The sequence below is a fragment of the Uloborus diversus genome, unplaced genomic scaffold (assembly GCF_026930045.1).
Source record: "Uloborus diversus isolate 005 unplaced genomic scaffold, Udiv.v.3.1 scaffold_13, whole genome shotgun sequence".
NCBI classification, from domain to species: domain Eukaryota; kingdom Metazoa; phylum Arthropoda; class Arachnida; order Araneae; family Uloboridae; genus Uloborus; species Uloborus diversus.
The window spans coordinates 5,242,185-5,264,411 of NW_026557987.1; the positions used below are offsets into that span (position 1 = coordinate 5,242,185).

Genomic DNA, 22,227 nt, shown 5'->3' on the forward strand with positions numbered 1-22,227 from the left:
ATAAAAAATCAATTTTTTGTTTAAGAAACAGTAATGTATAGTTAAGAAATGGTCTTTAACAGTTTGAGGTGGTGTTTACAAGTGTTTTGAATCGTATGGGTATGTTTATAAAAGTTTTTACACATACCCTTTTCCACAACGCGAAATTTCAACTCACGCGAAGGGTCTGGACTCGACTGTACTAATATTATAAAGAGAGGGGGCGGATTTTTGTGTGTTTATATGTTCGAGGTAATCTCTGGAACCACTGCACCTATTTGAAAAATTCCTTCACTATATGAAAGGTGCTTTCTTACTGAGTAACATAGGCTATAATTCGAAAAAAATCCGATAAATAGTTCTTTTTTTATTCCGATTTAGGCCCAAATTTCACGTAAATTGCCTATTATTGGCTATTAAAGGGGTGAAAAATTACTTGCACATATTAATATTACGTATCGTTGAAAAGGGTAGAATTTTCCACGTTCTAAACAGTTTGTTTCAATGATCTAACTTAATTACGGCGGGAGTCATTTGCGTTTTTAGCTCGAACTTTTTTAGGCTTCGCTGAAATTTAGGCACTACTTTCTTCATTAAATTTATCAATAAAAAGTGAAGGAATTGTCTCACAGTTTTCTTTTCGACATCATTGGAAAAAACGACATTTTTTACTCCAGATCTCTCTCGACCTATGGTCGAAAAAATTAGCTTCTATCTTCAAAGGAAAAAAAGTTTCAAGCCTTTTTTAAATCAATTTCGAAATATGTCATTTTGATTCAAGTTGTCAACCATTTTATTTTCGTGTTTCCACGGTTACTCTTTTTGAATCCATTGTTTATTTCCTTATTTTGAATTTGTTTTCTCAAACTTATTTTATTTCATGTTTCCATGGTTATGCTTTTAAAATCCATCTTTCGCATTTTAATTTCCTAAAAGAATTTTAATATCTGTCGTCATTGTTTGAAAGGGTAATTTTGCATGTTTTTTTTTTCCTTTTATTTAAGCCTGATTGTTGAATATATGTCACTTGACAATTTTTATTCTCAAGGTAGACCGGGCAAAGCAGCTAATTCTTTAACTAAAATGCGTAAACACCCATTAAAAACTAAAATTAAAAAAAAAAAAAAAAACTCCGACTAAGTTGCAAATGTAGATTTGAGAGGGAAAATTAAAAATCCTTTTAAAAGACTTATACTATTACAAATCAATTACAGGTATTTCATTTGTTTAACAAATAGAAACTGGGAACAGATAAACGTTTTAAATCATTGCGTTTAGTTTCCTTGAAGGCCAACAATGAATTCAGTTACCAATCGCGTGAATAATCGCTTAGCCGTATTTAAAATCTGCTTTAAAAAAATATTTTTTTTTTTTTTTCGAATTCTGTGTAACATGGAAGTTCCAAACACATTCTCAAGATAGACCGGGCAAAGCCGGGCAACGCAGCTCTTAATATATAAAGATTTGAAAGCTACTGTTAATGTGATTTTTAAAGCAACCGTAAATGTAATTCATTGTTTTGGCGATTTGTTTTGAAAGAAAAGAAACTTTTGATTTGTTTTTATCCGAGTGAAATGTACGAAATTTTCTTTTTTTTTCTGACGACCATTTTTGAATGTTCCACGGTATGTTTTTTTTCGTTAGACAGATCGATTATGATAGCGTGGTTGCTGGGCAAGTTTTGCGATAAACAACAGAGTTGCGGAATTATTTTTACAAATGAAAGATATTACTTGATTTTTTTTTTTGCTTATTTGGTGAAATATTTTAAATTGCAGTAAAAACCGCTTCACTCGCTAAATTGAGTTTTAAAGCAACTGTAAATCTAATTTAATGATTTGACGAAAAGTTTTAAATTCTAAAGAAACTTAAATAGTTTTTTGAAAGGTGTGTACGCATTTTATACAAAGTAAAATTATTATTTCACATTAGAGGGAGAGGGGGCGTCAATTTTTTGATTCAACGGACTTCCATTAAATTTTTAGTACGGGCATCGCTGTGTGGGTACTGCTAGTAAATCTTATAAATGTATTGCATAGTTAGAGAGCTTATCTATATTTTGAAATTAAGCTGAATGGATTCATCTACTGTGTGAAAGTGAAAATATTATGTTTACAAATGAAGTAATTAATAACTACAAAATTTTTAGAAGATTTTAAATAATGTTAAAAAAAATCAATTTAAAAAATCTGAATTTTTGATTTTTTTTTAAATTAAAGGAAGTACAAAAGTGGTATAACAGTTCATAACTGCAAAAGAATGCTCCTTTTTAACTACTTAAAATCACTTGGCTCCTAAATACTGTCGCATACCTACCTATACTCCTGGGTTTTCCGGTAGTTTCCTGGATTTTAAGCATTTTTCCCAGTCTCCCGATTTTTATTAAAAATCTACTGGATTTTCATAAAAAGTTAGATCAAAAATAAGTTTTAATGTTAAGCATTAACATAACTTTCACTTTTATTCTTCCGTTTCATGTTTCAATTAATATTTTTATTCGTTTATAAAGTAAAGAACTTTCATATGATTGTACTTAATAGGGGAAGGTTGGCAGATATTTACTTTACATTTTAATAAACACGAAAAACAAACTATCATATTATTACTGCTACCTTATAACATGTGAATATAATTTTTTAATTTAAAAATGCTTTTGTATTTGTCAATTTTTTTTTAAGGAATTGAAAACTAGTAAGTAACAGGGTTCGAAAATATCCGATATTTTTTTTTTCAATCAGCACAAACTTAAGTCTTCAAAGTAGTAAATGCATCCTCAAATCACTCTTGATTTTGTAATATCATTATTACAATATGTAGACTTCAAATCAGAGTTGGCCAGATTGGACCCAATTGGGTTGGACCCAATGGGTTTTTTTGAAAAAACCCATTTTTTAGCCCACTTTTGGGTTTTTTAAAATTTTTTAAGTTGTTTTCAAAAAAATTAATTAATTTAAATACTTTCAAAATTTAAACTTCTTTTTTATTTGTTCTTCACCACAGACAGTGAACATAAAAAATGAATTTCGAACTTCAATAGTATTTCTTAACTCTTAAAAGCATTAAAAAAATACTTCAAATATTTTAAATAAATATATTTAACTTTTTTATTTCACTGGTCTCAATAAATAACTCAAATTATCTTGATTAAGTCCTGTTACGTCAGATTTTCTCAATATTTGTAGAATGTACAGAGGAAACTACTCTAGCTAAAAGGCTTTCATGTGAATTATTTTCTGCAAACCAACCCGTCACAAATCTCGAATAAACACAAGGTATATTTTTTAGAAATTAACAGATTTTACAAACGGTCGGATAGAAAACAGAATAGGATATACAGCATTTTTTTCATTATCTTACGAAAAAGTTTAATATTTCTTACTCCGTACACAGAAATAGAAAAACAGGCAACATAAAATTCAAAGAAATGTCTTAATTAAGCTGGAATTCAGTAAAAAGGGATTTAAACTACTTGAGGTTCTACAGTAGTTTTGCATAACAAAATGAAATACAATAAAGTAAAATGCAAAAAAAAAAAAAAAATGTAGGTAGCAATTAAAAACAAACAAACAAACAATAGATTTTATCACTTGAGAAGTAAATTTGCCTTAACTGTTGGTAATTATGGAAACTAAAAAACCTGAAACTTCACCATTCGTGGGTTTCGTCATCTTTTATACTTTTCTTCAGAAAACGCTGAATTTTCCAGCTTCTTTTTTCCCCAAGACAATTTTTATGCTTTGTTCATATACTTAAGGTACATTATGCTACAAGTACCCCACATTTTCCCTAAAAAAAGACAAAAAACCCACATTTCTTTTTAAAAAACCCAGCTTCAGTTGGGTTTTTTTTTGGGTTTTATTTAAAAAAACCCTGGGTCCATGGGCTTTTTTTAAAAAAAACCCGGGTTTTTGCCAACCCTGCTTCAAATTAAGGTTTCTTTTCATTATTTATATCTCATTTTACATTTTTATCAATTTTAATGGAGTTAGGTTAGCATGAGCTGTTTTACTCATTTTTCTTCTGTTAGTTACTTTTACCCAGTTGTATGATTCAGAAATAAAAATATGCATTAGCATACTTGCCAACTCTACGGTTTTTAACGGGAGACTCCCGTTTTTTGCTTCCATCTCCTGATTTCCCGTTTTTAACCATTTTCTCCCGTTTTTGCAGTTTTTTCATTCAATCATCAAGAAGATTCACTTTCTTCTCACTAGATGGCGCCCTGCTCTAGTATACCACTGTCAGAGAATAAGAGTGCATTTTCAACGAAGCACGTGCTTTGCCGAAAATTGCAGCAGATTTCAATCCTTTTGCATCTTGAAAATATTTCAATTATTTTGAAAGTTTCAAGTTGTTTTAACATGTACTACCCTATACCTACTTATTTTATATTTCATTTTCACTATATATTGATTTTTTTTTGGGAGGGGGGGGGGGGCATTTTAGTAATTAAATTTTTGTAGCTATACTTTTTTGGTAGAGGCTGGGGAATGTATGAAACTTTAAGCAAATTCGCTCCTTATTATTTGGCTTTTCCTTTGTACTATATTTTTCTTGCTGCTACCAATTTGCTTGCAAATGCCAATTTGCTGTCAAAAATCCCCATTTCACTTTAAATTTAGTATTCATATTATTTAAAAGCATAATATAATAATTCTGTTGTGAAAATATGTCGCTGGTGACATCATCTATATACCTCTAGTAGAATCTCTGTTTTTATTCCTTCGGAGGTTGGCAAGTATGCATTAGTTGGTGCACGGTCATTAGACATTTCATTTTTCTGCCCAACATTTATTAATTAATTAGGTACTTTTAATGTGAATTAAATTTTGCATTACTAACCATTTTATGAATATAAAATAAAAAGGAATATTGTATTACTTTTATGTTAATGATGTATTAATACATCATAAAAATATAGTGCACACCTTTTTGGTTACTTTTAATAATAAATGAACAATATTACTATATTGATATAATTTTCATATTGAAAATACCGTAGTTTAAAAAACAAATATCGAAATATCGTGATATTTTCAAAATAAATATGGGATATATATTGTGATATATAGCGGCGAACCCTGGTAAAAAATGTAAAAAAAAATGTATTTTTTTATGGCTAGTTAACATCATTTAATTTTAATACAGGAGACATTTATAGAAACAGCAAAGTGGTCGTTTTATGGAATGAACAGAAGGGTGCTTATATTTGATTGAGAGCTCACTTTCAGACTTTTATGAAAGTGAATTATGTTTCCAGCATTTATTTTCTTTCTGAATGAAGAATCGTCCAGTGCTTGAGACGTGTGATTGAAATGTGATTGTCATATTGCACTAAGTCCATACTTCCCTTGTTTTCAGCACTCACTCAGGAATTCATAGCAATCTTAGAAACAAGTCCACACAAATTCCGACGGAGATTCATGGCTGCTCAAAAGGTTAGTTTCACTAATCTCTGTAAATACAGGGCCGTCAGATTTTCAATCAATGTTTCAAAAACTCTTTGTTATACAGTGAAACTTCTTCTCTGGAGCGACAACTCTCCATTCCTGAAAAAAGTGGTCGTTAATGGAGGTTGATCGCTCTTGGAGGTCATTTTCAAACATGCAAATATAGCACCATAGTTGTTATTTACCTTCTTCCTGCAGTGTATTAACCAAGAACATTATCATAAGAATGTATTTAAATAAAGAAACTTTTTTTTTTTTCAATTTTAAATGTAAAATATACTTTTTACATGATTTTTCTATTTAAAAACTAATAGCTTTAAAATTCGCCTGCTTCAGATTCTTTGTTTTTCCTAAAACAACTTTAGTTTCTAGTTTAGTTTTCCACTGGAAAAATACATTAACAATGTGTCCTTATTATTAACCAAGAACATTATCATAAGAATGTATTTAAATAAAGAAACTTTTTTTTTTTAATTTTAAATGTAAAATATACTTTTTGCATGATTTTTCTATTTAAAAACTAATAGCTTTAAAATTCGCCTGCTTCAGATTCTTTGTTTTTCCTAAAACAACTTTAGTTTCTAGTTTAGTTTTCCACTGGAAAAATACATTAACAATGTGTCCTTATTATTAACCAAGAACATTATCATAAGAATGTATTTAAATAAAGAAACTTTTTTTTTTCAATTTTAAATGTAAAATATACTTTTTACATGATTTTTCTATTGAAAAACTAATAGCTTTAAAATTCGCCTGCTTCAGATTCTTTGTTTTTCCTAAAAACAACTTTAGTTTCTAGTTTAGTTTCCACTGGAAAAATACATTAACAATGTGTCCTTATTATTAACCAAGAACATTATCATAAGAATGTATTTAAATAAAGAAACTTTTTTTTTAAATTTTAAATGTAAAATATACTTTTTACATGATTTTTTTATTTAAAAACTAATAGCTTTAAAATTCGCCTGTTTCAGATTCTCTGTTTTTCCTAAAACAACTTTAGTTTCTAGTTTAGTTTTCCACTGGAAAAATACATTAACAATGTGTCCTTATTATTAACCAAGAACATTATCATAAGAATGTATTTAAATAAAGAAACTTTTTTTTTTAATTTTAAATGTAAAATATACTTTTTACATGATTTTTCTATTTAAAAACTAATAGCTTTAAAATTCGCCTGCTTCAGATTCTCTGTTTTTCCTAAAACAACTTTAGTTTCTAGTTTAGTTTTCCACTGGAAAAATACATTAACAATGTGTCCTTATTATTAACCAAGAACATTATCATAAGAATGTATTTAAATAAAGAAACTTTTTTTTTAAATTTTAAATGTAAAATATACTTTTTACATGATTTTTCTATTTAAAAACTAATAGCTTTAAAATTCGCCTGCTTCAGATTCTTTGTTTTTCCTAAAACAACTTTAGTTTCTAGCTAGTTTTCCACTGGAAAAATACATTAACAATGTGTCCTTATTATTAACCAAGAACATTATCATAAGAATGTATTTAAATAAAGAAACTTTTTTTTTAAATTTTAAATGTAAAATATACTTTTTACATGATTTTTCTATTTAAAAACTAATAGCTTTAAAATTCGCCTGCTTCAGATTCTCTGTTTTTCCTAAAACAACTTTAGTTTCTAGTTTAGTTTTCCACTGGAAAAATACATTAACAATGTGTCCTTATTATTAACCAAGAACATTATCATAAGAATGTATTTAAATAAAGAAACTTTTTTTTTAAATTTTAAATGTAAAATATACTTTTTACATGATTTTTTTATTTAAAAACTAATAGCTTTAAAATTCGCCTGTTTCAGATTCTCTGTTTTTCCTAAAACAACTTTAGTTTCTAGTTTAGTTTTCCACTGGAAAAATACATTAACAATGTGTCCTTATTATTAACCAAGAACATTATCATAAGAATGTATTTAAATAAAGAAACTTTTTTTTTTCAATTTTAAATGTAAAATATACTTTTTACATGATTTTTCTATTGAAAAACTAATAGCTTTAAAATTCGCCTGCTTCAGATTCTTTGTTTTTCCTAAAAACAACTTTAGTTTCTAGTTTAGTTTTCCACTGGAAAAATACATTAACAATGTGTCCTTATTATTAACCAAGAACATTATCATAAGAATGTATTTAAATAAAGAAACTTTTTTTTTAAATTTTAAATGTAAAATATACTTTTTACATGATTTTTTTATTTAAAAACTAATAGCTTTAAAATTCGCCTGTTTCAGATTCTCTGTTTTTCCTAAAAACAACTTTAGTTTCTAGTTTAGTTTTCCACTGGAAAAATACATTAACAATGTGTCCTTATTATTAACCAAGAACATTATCATAAGAATATTTAAATAAAGAAACTTTTTTTTTAAATTTTAAATGTAAAATATACTTTTTACATGATTTTTCTATTTAAAAACTAATAGCTTTAAAATTCGCCTGCTTCAGATTCTCTGTTTTTCCTAAAACAACATTAGTTTCTAGTTTAGTTTTCCACTGGAAAAATACATTAACAATGTGTCCTTATTATTAACCAAGAACATTATCATAAGAATGTATTTAAATAAAGAAACTTTTTTTTTAAATTTTAAATGTAAAATATACTTTTTACATGATTTTTCTATTTAAAAACTAATAGCTTTAAAATTCGCCTGCTTCAGATTCTTTGTTTTTCCTAAAACAACTTTAGTTTCTAGCTAGTTTTCCACTGGAAAAATACATTAACAATGTGTCCTTATTATTAACCAAGAACATTATCATAAGAATGTATTTAAATAAAGAAACTTTTTTTTTAAATTTTAAATGTAAAATATACTTTTTACATGATTTTTCTATTTAAAAACTAATAGCTTTAAAATTCGCCTGCTTCAGATTCTCTGTTTTTCCTAAAACAACTTTAGTTTCTAGTTTAGTTTTCCACTGGAAAAATACATTAACAATGTGTCCTTATTATTAACCAAGAACATTATCATAAGAATGTATTTAAATAAAGAAACTTTTTTTTTAAATTTTAAATGTAAAATATACTTTTTACATGATTTTTCTATTTAAAAACTAATAGCTTTAAAATTCGCCTGCTTCAGATTCTCTGTTTTTCCTAAAACAACTTTAGTTTCTAGTTTAGTTTTCCACTGGAAAAATACATTAACAATGTGTCCTTATTATTAACCAAGAACATTATCATAAGAATGTATTTAAATAAAGAAACTTTTTTTTTAAATTTTAAATGTAAAATATACTTTTTACATGATTTTTTTATTTAAAAACTAATAGCTTTAAAATTCGCCTGTTTCAGATTCTCTGTTTTTCCTAAAACAACTTTAGTTTCTAGTTTAGTTTTCCACTGGAAAAATACATTAACAATGTGTCCTTATTATTAACCAAGAACATTATCATAAGAATGTATTTAAATAAAGAAACTTTTTTTTTTCAATTTTAAATGTAAAATATACTTTTTACATGATTTTTCTATTGAAAAACTAATAGCTTTAAAATTCGCCTGCTTCAGATTCTTTGTTTTTCCTAAAAACAACTTTAGTTTCTAGTTTAGTTTTCCACTGGAAAAATACATTAACAATGTGTCCTTATTATTAACCAAGAACATTATCATAAGAATGTATTTAAATAAAGAAACTTTTTTTTTAAATTTTAAATGTAAAATATACTTTTTACATGATTTTTTTATTTAAAAACTAATAGCTTTAAAATTCGCCTGTTTCAGATTCTCTGTTTTTCCTAAAACAACTTTAGTTTCTAGTTTAGTTTTCCACTGGAAAAATACATTAACAATGTGTCCTTATTATTAACCAAGAACATTATCATAAGAATGTATTTAAATAAAGAAACTTTTTTTTTAAATTTTAAATGTAAAATATACTTTTTACATGATTTTTCTATTTAAAAACTAATAGCTTTAAAATTCGCCTGCTTCAGATTCTTTGTTTTTCCTAAAAACAACTTTAGTTTCTAGTTTAGTTTTCCACTGGAAAAATACATTAACAATGTGTCCTTATTATTAACCAAGAACATTATCATAAGAATGTATTTAAATAAAGAAACTTTTTTTTTAAATTTTAAATGTAAAATATACTTTTTACATGATTTTTTTATTTAAAAACTAATAGCTTTAAAATTCGCCTGTTTCAGATTCTCTGTTTTTCCTAAAACAACTTTAGTTTCTAGTTTAGTTTTCCACTGGAAAAATACATTAACAATGTGTCCTTATTATTAACCAAGAACATTATCATAAGAATGTATTTAAATAAAGAAACTTTTTTTTTTAATTTTAAATGTAAAATATACTTTTTACATGATTTTTCTATTTAAAAACTAATAGCTTTAAAATTCGCCTGCTTCAGATTCTCTGTTTTTCCTAAAACAACTTTAGTTTCTAGTTTAGTTTTCCACTGGAAAAATACATTAACAATGTGTCCTTATTATTAACCAAGAACATTATCATAAGAATGTATTTAAATAAAGAAACTTTTTTTTTAAATTTTAAATGTAAAATATACTTTTTACATGATTTTTCTATTTAAAAACTAATAGCTTTAAAATTCGCCTGCTTCAGATTCTTTGTTTTTCCTAAAACAACTTTAGTTTCTAGCTAGTTTTCCACTGGAAAAATACATTAACAATGTGTCCTTATTATTAACCAAGAACATTATCATAAGAATGTATTTAAATAAAGAAACTTTTTTTTTAAATTTTAAATGTAAAATATACTTTTTACATGATTTTTCTATTTAAAAACTAATAGCTTTAAAATTCGCCTGCTTCAGATTCTCTGTTTTTCCTAAAACAACTTTAGTTTCTAGTTTAGTTTTCCACTGGAAAAATACATTAACAATGTGTCCTTATTATTAACCAAGAACATTATCATAAGAATGTATTTAAATAAAGAAACTTTTTTTTTAAATTTTAAATGTAAAATATACTTTTTACATGATTTTTTTATTTAAAAACTAATAGCTTTAAAATTCGCCTGTTTCAGATTCTCTGTTTTTCCTAAAACAACTTTAGTTTCTAGTTTAGTTTTCCACTGGAAAAATACATTAACAATGTGTCCTTATTATTAACCAAGAACATTATCATAAGAATGTATTTAAATAAAGAAACTTTTTTTTTTCAATTTTAAATGTAAAATATACTTTTTACATGATTTTTCTATTGAAAAACTAATAGCTTTAAAATTCGCCTGCTTCAGATTCTTTGTTTTTCCTAAAAACAACTTTAGTTTCTAGTTTAGTTTTCCACTGGAAAAATACATTAACAATGTGTCCTTATTATTAACCAAGAACATTATCATAAGAATGTATTTAAATAAAGAAACTTTTTTTTTAAATTTTAAATGTAAAATATACTTTTTACATGATTTTTTTATTTAAAAACTAATAGCTTTAAAATTCGCCTGTTTCAGATTCTCTGTTTTTCCTAAAAACAACTTTAGTTTCTAGTTTAGTTTTCCACTGGAAAAATACATTAACAATGTGTCCTTATTATTAACCAAGAACATTATCATAAGAATATTTAAATAAAGAAACTTTTTTTTTAAATTTTAAATGTAAAATATACTTTTTACATGATTTTTCTATTTAAAAACTAATAGCTTTAAAATTCGCCTGCTTCAGATTCTCTGTTTTTCCTAAAACAACATTAGTTTCTAGTTTAGTTTTCCACTGGAAAAATACATTAACAATGTGTCCTTATTATTAACCAAGAACATTATCATAAGAATGTATTTAAATAAAGAAACTTTTTTTTTAAATTTTAAATGTAAAATATACTTTTTACATGATTTTTCTATTTAAAAACTAATAGCTTTAAAATTCGCCTGCTTCAGATTCTTTGTTTTTCCTAAAACAACTTTAGTTTCTAGCTAGTTTTCCACTGGAAAAATACATTAACAATGTGTCCTTATTATTAACCAAGAACATTATCATAAGAATGTATTTAAATAAAGAAACTTTTTTTTTAAATTTTAAATGTAAAATATACTTTTTACATGATTTTTCTATTTAAAAACTAATAGCTTTAAAATTCGCCTGCTTCAGATTCTCTGTTTTTCCTAAAACAACTTTAGTTTCTAGTTTAGTTTTCCACTGGAAAAATACATTAACAATGTGTCCTTATTATTAACCAAGAACATTATCATAAGAATGTATTTAAATAAAGAAACTTTTTTTTTAAATTTTAAATGTAAAATATACTTTTTACATGATTTTTCTATTTAAAAACTAATAGCTTTAAAATTCGCCTGCTTCAGATTCTCTGTTTTTCCTAAAACAACTTTAGTTTCTAGTTTAGTTTTCCACTGGAAAAATACATTAACAATGTGTCCTTATTATTAACCAAGAACATTATCATAAGAATGTATTTAAATAAAGAAACTTTTTTTTTAAATTTTAAATGTAAAATATACTTTTTACATGATTTTTTTATTTAAAAACTAATAGCTTTAAAATTCGCCTGTTTCAGATTCTCTGTTTTTCCTAAAAACAACTTTAGTTTCTAGTTTAGTTTTCCACTGGAAAAATACATTAACAATGTGTCCTTATTATTAACCAAGAACATTATCATAAGAATGTATTTAAATAAAGAAACTTTTTTTTTAAATTTTAAATGTAAAATATACTTTTTACATGATTTTTTTATTTAAAAACTAATAGCTTTAAAATTCGCCTGTTTCAGATTCTCTGTTTTTCCTAAAACAACTTTAGTTTCTAGTTTAGTTTTCCACTGGAAAAATACATTAACAATGTGTCCTTATTATTAACCAAGAACATTATCATAAGAATGTATTTAAATAAAGAAACTTTTTTTTTAAATTTTAAATGTAAAATATACTTTTTACATGATTTTTCTATTTAAAAACTAATAGCTTTAAAATTCGCCTGCTTCAGATTCTCTGTTTTTCCTAAAACAACTTTAGTTTCTAGCTAGTTTTCCACTGGAAAAATACATTAACAATGTGTCCTTATTATTAGTGCAAGATAAGATTATCTATTTCTGTTAGAGTTTGTTGTGCTGACAGCTTTTTTTCTTTTTTTTTTTACTGCTAATTTCCTTTCTGATTTTTCTTTCTTGTGTAAGTTCAAGACTTCTGCACGTTTTGCGAGCGTGAGATTGCTCGTTTTTTCGAAATTCTGACTGCGATGTATGGTATGGTGATGAAAAGCAGAATGCAAATTCACTGAAACCAACTCTTGAGTTTTCAAAGGCACTAAAAATAGATTTTGTCCACTCTGATGAAGTAGGAATGCTCCCTTCTAAACCCCCCCCCCTCCCGTAAGCAACCAAGAAATTCGAAGAAACAACCTATTAACAAAGTTCTATTCTTATCAACCTCCCTCAAGGAAAGGTGCACATTTGACTTGCCACCTTAGCTTCCTTAGGGTCCGAAAAACAACGCCCTTTAACGAGGTTCCAAGCAGAGAGAGAGCAAGAAAAGAACATGTTTGGACCCACATAGATTTTAAGGGGAGTCAGTACCCCCTATACCGTCAATGTTAATTTGCACAGGTTCATGTACCTTTTTCTGAAAATCTATTGTAGATACAATTATGAATTTTTTCCTGTACCTCAAGTAGACTCTGTTCTCTATGCTGAAGTAAAATTTTACAGAAAGAAAGATTAGTTTTTTTTCGTAAAAAATTCTAATGTGTAAGTCACTGTATCTGTTTCAAAAAATGCCATTTTGCAACACGAAATCAGCTCTATAAAAAAATATTTTTCGGACATGAGAAAAAGTTTACTTCAGTATATGCAGTTAGATGTATGGAATAGGTGGTAAAAATTTCAAAGCCTAACACAATTTAGTTTCTGAGAAAAAGGAAGTTTAAAAAATACCATTTCGAGATATTGCAATTTAAAGGGGAAAATCATACCTCATCAAAATAGGTTTACATTTTTTAAAGCTTATTTTAACTTACTTCTGATATGAGCACGCTCAAGATGTTTGTTTCATTAAAAAGGTATTGAAATGAAGTTTCAAAATATATAAAAATCGAATTTTTGAAAGTATTTAGGGTACTGACTCCCCTTAATCCCTTATTCTGGTTTCTTTCCACCTTTGTTAATATGAGAAAACTGTTCTGTGTACATAATGAACTTTATTTCCTATTGCTTTTTCTTCTGTTGTCTGTCCCTTTTTGAGTTTTCTCTAACAAAAATTCCTGTATTTTTTAATGCCGAGGTTAACGATTTGCCGGTCGTTGCGAGAGGTTTCAATGGTCTTTCGCAGAGGTATTTTAACATTAGTCATATAAGGGGGAAATTCGGTGCCTCAGAAAAGTGGTCGTTAATGGAGGTGGTCGCTATATACAGGTGGTCGCTCGTAGAAGTTTCACTGTATTAACTACTGTTGGTATCTAAGTGCAGTGGCGTAGCCATGAGGGGGGGATAGGGGGGTCAGACCCCCCCCCCCCCATGAGCCCCAAAAAATCATTTTTCAGTCGAACCTGAAGATTTGTTTATAATGTCCTTTGTTGTTTAATCGATAAAGAATAATATATATATATATATATATATATATATATATATATATACTTTAACCTTCAGAAAAAATTACCCCCCCCTAAGGATTTTTTCTCGCTACGCCACTGTCTAAGTGTATTTATAAATGTTACAGAGTTCTGTATTCCTGATCATATAGGTTTTGTTGTATTATATACATTTGTGGTATAAATGTATTTTATGCAAGTTTCAAAACTATTTTATTTCATTTCAGTGGCAGTAGCATTTTTTTTTAAAAGCTGATGTAGTTTTGTCTAAATCTTTCTGCATCATTACAGACATATTATGTATTTAGTAGTTTAAAATAGTGTTTTGAGTCTCTTCAAAAGTCTCAAGTCTCTTCAAAAATAATAATACATAAAACAAAATTTTGTAACAGGCGAAGAGGCGAGTTTTTTTGTGTATGAACATTAGGAAGGTGCAATCAAAAGTAGGATAACCGTTTTCTCGTGAAAATTAGGTCACCTGGTCTTTGTCTCATCAGAATGTCAAGGGGGTAGGTAAATGACGAGCTGAAAATAGATTGATGTTCCGTCGACAGATTAATTGCAGCGTACACACAAAAGAGTACAAGTCCCAAAATTAACTAGTATGTTGTGGCCATCACGAAACTTTCTTCTATATTTTTCTTTTTTTTTTTTTCTGATCCCTCCCCATGCTTGACGGGGAAGCAATATTCCCAACAAACACAAAATGACACATGCAAAAACTTGACCACCGTCCCAATGTCTGAATTATTGCAAAAGCAAAGCAAAGAGCGAAAATTGAAAGTTATTTTTAAAGCCTTGCTTGAATTAATTACAAATATTTTATTTGTTAGCAAACGCAAGATGGCAACAGTTAAAAATTTTAAATCATTGAGATAATATTTCCGATCATTTCCATGCAATTAAAATCACGAGAAATACGCAGACGACAATCTATTACGATTTATCTTTCTTATTGTTGCATTAATAAAAATATTTTTATTCGCAAAAAAAAAAAAAAATCAACACCTCTTGGAGCGATCGGCGTCAAAATAGAACCAAAGCCTGTTTACATATGGATTCACATATATTCCTAATTTCAACCAGAACGTAGCATTACTTCTTGAGATAGGCCACTCAAAATGGAAGAAAAGAACGGGTGATTGCGCTACCCCCTTTTCAGCTGTTGACACAAAAATAAAATCAGCTCTTATACCCACTAAGGGCTACTTGCCGATAAATTTTTCTTTCATTCCGTTCATTATTTCTTGAGATACATCAGTCACAATGGACGACAGAAAACGTTCCATAGCTCAACCCCCGTTTGAGTTATTGACACCAAAATTGAATCAGCACCTGCTCCTGTTACTGGCAACATATGGACCAAATTTTGTTCGATTCCGCCAGTTACTTCCCGAGGAATAGCAAGCACGCGTAACTCGAAAAACGTCCCCTTGCTCCACCCCCCTTGGAGGAATTCGCGCCAAAAACCAATGGGCACAAGTTCACATAGGGGCACATATGTGTACCAAATTTCGTTCGATTTCATGCGGTAGTTTTTGCTGTAGAGCGGCCACAAAAAACTGGTCACACACAGACGTGACACACATACATACACACACACACAGACAGACAGACATTTTCCAAAAATAGTCGAAATGGACTCAGCACACCTCAAAACGTTCGAATCCGTCAAAATTCGAAAATTTGCACGAATCCAATACTTTCTTCTATATATTAGATATAGAAGAAAGTAAAAATTGGATGTAACTGGTACAAAAATGTTCAGTATCAGACTTGAAAAAACTAATATTGATGATTCAAGCTGACAGATAAGTTAATGTCTCTCTACACCTAAGTATTATTTGCTGCTTTTTTTTACATGAATGCACGAGACATATTCTTATTAAATATTAGTATTATTAAATAGTGGAAAGGTTTAAATAAAAATTTTAATATTTTTTGCATTTAATGGATAAGCATCTGCACTCATTTATATGTATGAATGCATGTAACTTAAAAATAAATAAGTTTTCTATTTGAAATCTCACAATTTACAAAAATCACATGTTATTCAAAATTAACTATTAAATGACAAATAGAACAATTTATAACTTTTGCTGCTTTGAACAAAGAAAGCTAGGAGCTAATTTTGTAATTAGGTTTGAAAGTTAAGTGTATGTTTCTGTCAAAAATAAAACTGAGATGGATTGCATATATGCTTTTAAATATTTAACACCTTTAAGAAAATATAACTTTTAAACTAAATTTTAATTTGTAAAAAAAATAATTTTCCCAAGGGGGGGGGGAATGAATAAAACTGGTTTCTCTCAACTGCCTCAAAATTTTCAAAAAAAATTTTTTTTTCTTTAGCTACCATGCAATAATAATTCAGGAAAACTTTTCAGCTTGAACTAGGTATGTGCTTTTCACTAAACTTGAAAAAATTGCCAATTTGTAGGCAACCACCATCCCAAGATGTAGAATGTGCAGGTGACATTTTGATGGGCCAAATAACTAGGAGTGTTAGTGTTTTTCCTTTGTACTTTTACGTGGCTGAGATGGATGGTATTTTAAATAGTTCTTATTTTATTGAAAAATCCTAATTGCTATCCGAATCGGACATTCGATTTGTTCTAATCCGAGTCCTGCCTAAAATACGCATCTAAAAATCTTTTAAACCATAAAATAACTTTTGTTAGTTACATAAATTGCCAGAATTGGCCAACAAAGAAAAAGATATGCCATATTTGGCCTACTTTTGAACTCGATCGGTTACTCGGCATCATGTTGAATTTCATCGTCTGTTAGGGATCGACTGGTGATTTTATGTGATTTCGTAGCATAAAATTCGACTTTTACTGGGGATCTTTGAACAAAGCACAAAGATTTATTCATATCCCCAAAGCAGAATACTTTACAATGTTCTGCAACGTAAAATCATTTGACCAAAATTGTTCTGCAAGTACTTCAAGCATTGTACGCGAAAAAACGTGACATTTTCCACAAATTGGGTGTCAAAACTCAAAATCGTTTCATGTAGGTTTTTTTTTTTTTTAACTGGACTGTTGCTATTTATTTCTGTGGAAATGAGATATTTTTGGAAATATCACAGATTTCAAACAAACGACTAATTATAGAGCACTGAATTTGGAAAATTAGTTGATCATGAAAAAACTATAAAATCAAAAAAACTTCAACAAGGTGTCAAACCTAAGTCGATTGAGATTCTTTATAGTGGATGAAGATCTACTGGGAAAGTCTACAAAGGACTTATCGAATCCAACATTGTGAGCTTTCCGCCAAATTATCCTAATTTTCGAGAGTTTTAGATTTTTTTTTCTAATTTTAAGAAAGCTGCAGAATTTCTGCAAAAATTCTGTCTTGAGTTGGAAGAATTTTTGTAGAAAATCTGCAGTTTTTACAGATTTTCTGCACCGCAGTATCTGCAGATTTTCGGCACCACAGTATCTGCAAATTTTCGGCACCGCGGTTTCTGCAGTTTTTCGTCACCGCGGTTTCTGCAGATTTTCTGCACCGCGGTTTCTGTAGAAATTTCACTGAAATTTGCAGAATTTCTGCAGAAAATTTGTCAGTTTTCCTGCACCGCAGTATCTGCAGATTTCGGCACCACAGTATCTGCAAATTTTCGGCACCGCAGTTTCTGCAGTTTTTCGTCACCGCGGTTTCTACAGATTTTCTGCACCGCGGTTTCTGTAGAAATTTCACTGAAATTTGCAGAATTTCTGCAGAAAATTTGTCAGTTTTCCTCCCACATTTGATCAGAATTGTTTTGCTGCTCAGGCATCTGTTCTGCGACGTACGTCGCAAATTTAGTAGTATTCTGCTTTGAGGATTCATATTTTACAAAAATGCTTTCTTGCTCTCCAAAAAGAAAAAACTTAGCGCTCAGACATGGCAAATAGCCGGAAGTCTCTAAACATTTTCTCTCTTTCAGGAAGCGGCGAACTGCATGGCCAAGAACGCCTCCGAGGACTCCAACGGGCCGAGCAAGCACCACTTCGAGAACAAGATCGGCGTGGCCAAGAAGGACACTTCTCCCGGGCCCTCCTGCCTCTCGTTCAGCCTCTGTCCCGACATGGAGGACAAGGCGCCCCCCAAGCGGGAGGCGGCCGACAGGCCCCCCTCCCCTCCGCCCGCAAAGAAGATCAAGCCGGAACCGACGCATTCCATATCGCTGGAGTCCTACAGGGAAAAGAGGGAGAAGGAGAGGCTCGAGCTGAAGCACTCCGAAGCCAACTCCTCCAGGCCCGAGAGCAGGCCGCAGCTCCCGGAGGTGCTCTCGGATTCCCTGGGGGAGTCCCCGGAGTCGCCGCCCCTGCCGGACTTCGAGAGGGAACCCCCCTCCCGCCCCGCTCCGGCTCGCAAAGTCAACCATCAGGCCAAGGAGGCGCATCTCAGCGCCACTCACCACAGAGAGGACAAGCCGGAGCACTCCTCCAAGAACCCGGTCAGTGATCCCGTCGTGGTGCTGGAGAGGGTCAGGGTCAAGGCGGAGCCCAGGGAGCCGGACTTGCCTCGCGGCGCCCACGAGGACGGTACGGAACGCAGGGTCCCGCACGTCAGGGCGGCGGAGGACAGTGTCCAAAAGACTTCTGCGGACACGTTGCACACGAGCAAACAGCACAAGCACCAAAAGCATAAAATCAATTCACTCACGAACAGCAACGGTTCCGGCACGCACGTCGCCGAACCGAACCCCGCCGAACGGCCCAAGGCCAACGGGTCGGAGGAGCCGGACCCCCTCGAAAAGAAGGTCCGGCCTCCCGCTCCGACGGAAGCGCCCCCCAAGCACGAGCGGCGCGAGAAACACAAGAGCAAGCACTCCGGCCGTTCCTCCAAGGACAAGTCCCTCAACAACCACTCGGAGCCCATCAAGGTGAAGATCCGCAAGGACCACATCATCCACCTGCCGGAGAACAACGGGCCGGAGGCCGGGACGCCCCCGGAGGCCCAGAGGGCGCCGGGGATCAAGATCAAGCTGAAGCCCCCCGTCGCCCCGGAGCCCCCCAAGCCCCCCAACAAGGCGCTGAAGATCGTCATCACCAAAGACAAGGGCTCCTACAGCACGTCCCACAGGAACGAGCGGGAGTCCCGCAAGCGGGCCGCCCACAGTCCCGTGAGAGACTCTTCCCACGACGCCAAGCACTCCAGGAGCCGGCACTCCGATGCCAGGCGGCACCACCACCACCCGGGGGCGGTGCCGCCGCCGCCCAACCCCCCGGACTTTGGCGGCGCCCTCTACGGCAGGGGCTTCGGGGGGGACCAGCAGGCCTACTACCAGCCACAGTACTACCCGAATGCCTACGAGCAATATCAGGTGTCACTGGTGCCTCCGCCCCCGCCTCCCCCCCTGCCCACGAAGGGGGGCGAGAACCCGCCCCTGCCCCCTCCCCTCCCCCCTCCCCCGCCGCCACCCCAGTAGGTGGCCACGCCCCACTCCTTAGGATGCCAATAAACTGATCTTGAAGTAACCAGAGTCAACGAGAGGAGGCCATCGCCTATTTATTGAAACGTGGTGATCTTCGATGCTCAAATTTGTTGATTATGTTTCAGATTTTAAGTGTTTTACGATGCAGTGATGTCATGCCACTGGCGCGTATGGAGTGGTACTTAACTCTTGTGTTGTGTGTGCTTGCCTAATCTCTTATTTTCTCTGCTCGCGTCACATGGATAATATATGTATTGAATTCATTAAATACCTATTGTTTCTTGGGTAATGCAGATGCTATATTTAATTTCAATCAACATTCCCTAATATATTGTGTCGCTTCTCTTGTCTCTCTTCTCCTCCGTCAATGTCGTCGGATGCGCAGTACTGAAGTCATTTTGAGCATGATTATTTCTTTATTTATTACGTTTGAACTCTGAAATGTCGAAGCCTTTTGAGCTCGGGATGGTATTTTGTTCCTAAAAAAACAAGGGTAGCCTTACAGGAGAGTGGATTTTCGTGAAGTTATACAGTACAAATTCCAGAATGCTTTTCCAGCTCAAAAGGTTAAAACACTGCTTGTTAGAATCTTCCTTTGTAACATTTTGCGTACAACTTGTGGTTGTTACTTTGTTACCGACTACGATAGTCATGCCTCAGCCCAGAACAACCATCGTAATGTCGTCTCCTTCCCTTTTTTTTTTCAAAATGATAATAAAGGATGAATTTCATACTAAGTGCATTCAGAATTTGGGAAATTTAATTAATCCATTATTTATAAGCGTTTTCTTTTGTTGCCTCAAAAAATGGTTTTATTACTTCAGTTTTAAAAATGTTGTTTCTTACTTGGTGTACAGAGAAATAACTTCCATATTGTGTTTTCCCATTTTCTGCTTGAAGTGATTGGGGAAATGCTAATATTGTTTTTCCAGTCAAATTATTTTTCGAAAATGATGACAGAAACATACTTGCCAACTGTACTGTTTTTAAAGGGGGACTCTCATTTTTGCAGTTTTTTCAGTCAGTCATCAAAAAGTTTCACTTTCTTCTCATTAGATGGCACCTTTTTCTAGTCTACCAACGTCAGGGAATAATAATTTTGCCAATTAATAACTCATTTAGTAAATATTAATTTTTTGGAAGCTTTCCACATTGCATGTTCAAAGAAACACGTGCTTTGCCAAAAATTACAGCAGATTTCAATCCTTTTGCATCTTGAAAATATTTCAATTATTTTGAAAGTTTGAAGTTATTTTACCATGTTCTACCCTATACCTACTTTTTTTATATTTTATTTTCATTATATGATGATTTTTTTTTTTGCGGATTTTAGTAATTAAAATTTTGTAACTTTTTTGGTAGAGACTGGGGAATGTACAAAAGCTAATTCACTCCTTATAATTTGGTTTTTCCTTTGCAGTATGTTTTTCTTGCTGCTATCAATTAGCTTACATCTGCAAAAAATCCCCATTTCACTTTAAATTTAGATTTAAAAGCATAATTTAATAATTCTGTTGTAAAGATATCTCGTTGGTGAATCACCTATGTACCTCTTGTGGAATCTCCTGTTTATTTTTTTCTTTGAAGGTTGGCTTTTTAGGTTGGAAATTTAGTTGAATTTTTTCTGGAATAAATAATTAAAACTTCAATGTGGCAGAATTTGAATTTACAAATGTGATTGTTTAATTGCATTTAAGAGTCCTAAGTCTTTTTTTTTTTTTTTTTTTTGATAATAGTAGCTAATGGCTTATAAGGGTATAAAAAGAAATGATCCTTTAAAATCTATTCTCGGAATATTAAACTACTGAGATACTTTCTTATAATTACGCATGCTTTATTATAAAGCTCTCCCTCCCTCAGCCTGTTTTCTGGCTGAGTTTATTTACGGGTCTTTCTCTTAGTTTGATACTGTGCAGTGTACATGAAACTGCCTGTTTATAAATGTTTTCTCTGTGTGTGTACTTGAACAAAAAAAAACAATTTGTTTTGCCTTGAACTTTGGCGAGTTAATTGTTATGTTTAAAAAGCAAAAAGTTGACCTTGAGACAATTACAATTATGAACTTTTTGTTACAAATGTTTAATACTCTTTCATAATTTTGCGGTGTATTTTCATTTATTTTTGCATAAGCATAATAACTTATGCAGTACTTTACTGTTTTTTTTTTTCTTTTATAAAATTGAATGTTATTGTAATGTTTTCCTAACATTGTTTTTAATGTGTCTAAAAACCAGTTCTACGTTATTTTCTAATCATTAAACATGTGCATGTATTTCCGTTTGTTTGATCGCATATGGAGTTTTTTTAATAGTTGAGTTTTGAAATGTATTTAATAATTAAAAAAAGCTGCCAAAAGGTTTACATTCCAATTTTTGTTTCTAAGCAGTTCTGTTGAAGGACAAGAAAAAGTTTTTGCTGCTATAATTGTTGCTAGTAATGGCCAAGAAAAAATTGTTATTCGCATTTAATTGATCTCAAGTTCTTTCACTGTAGATATATTTTAGAAGCATTGATTAAATAACTTACATTAGAAGTTACCTAGTGGAAGTTATTCCACTAAGCAGGGTTGGCCAGATTGGACCCAATGGGTTTTTTTGAAAAAACCCATTATTTAACCCACTTTTGGGTTTTTTAAAATTTTCAGAGAAGTTTTTTAAAACAATAATTAATTTAAATACTTTCGCAATTTAAACTTCTTTTTTATTTGTTCTTCACCACAGACAATGGACATAAAAAAAGGAATTTTGAACTTTAATAGTATTTCTCAACTCTTAACGGCATTAAAAAAATACTTCAAAGATTTTAAATAAATATATTTAACTTTTTCTTTAACTGGTCAATAAATAACTCAAATTT

General features: G+C 31.2%; 1 protein-coding gene across 1 annotated transcript in view; it reads left to right on the plus strand.

Moving 5' to 3' along the window:
- LOC129232634 (cyclin-T2-like) overlaps positions 1-19,365 on the plus strand; it is a 47,677-nt gene extending 28,312 nt beyond the window's left edge. Inside the window, exons 9-10 of the mRNA XM_054866766.1 lie at positions 5,341-5,417; positions 17,878-19,365. Coding sequence (XP_054722741.1) covers positions 5,341-5,417; positions 17,878-19,365 — 1,565 coding nt within the window. The remainder of the gene's footprint in view (positions 1-5,340; positions 5,418-17,877) is intronic.
- The last annotated feature ends 2,862 nt before the right edge of the window (positions 19,366-22,227 follow it).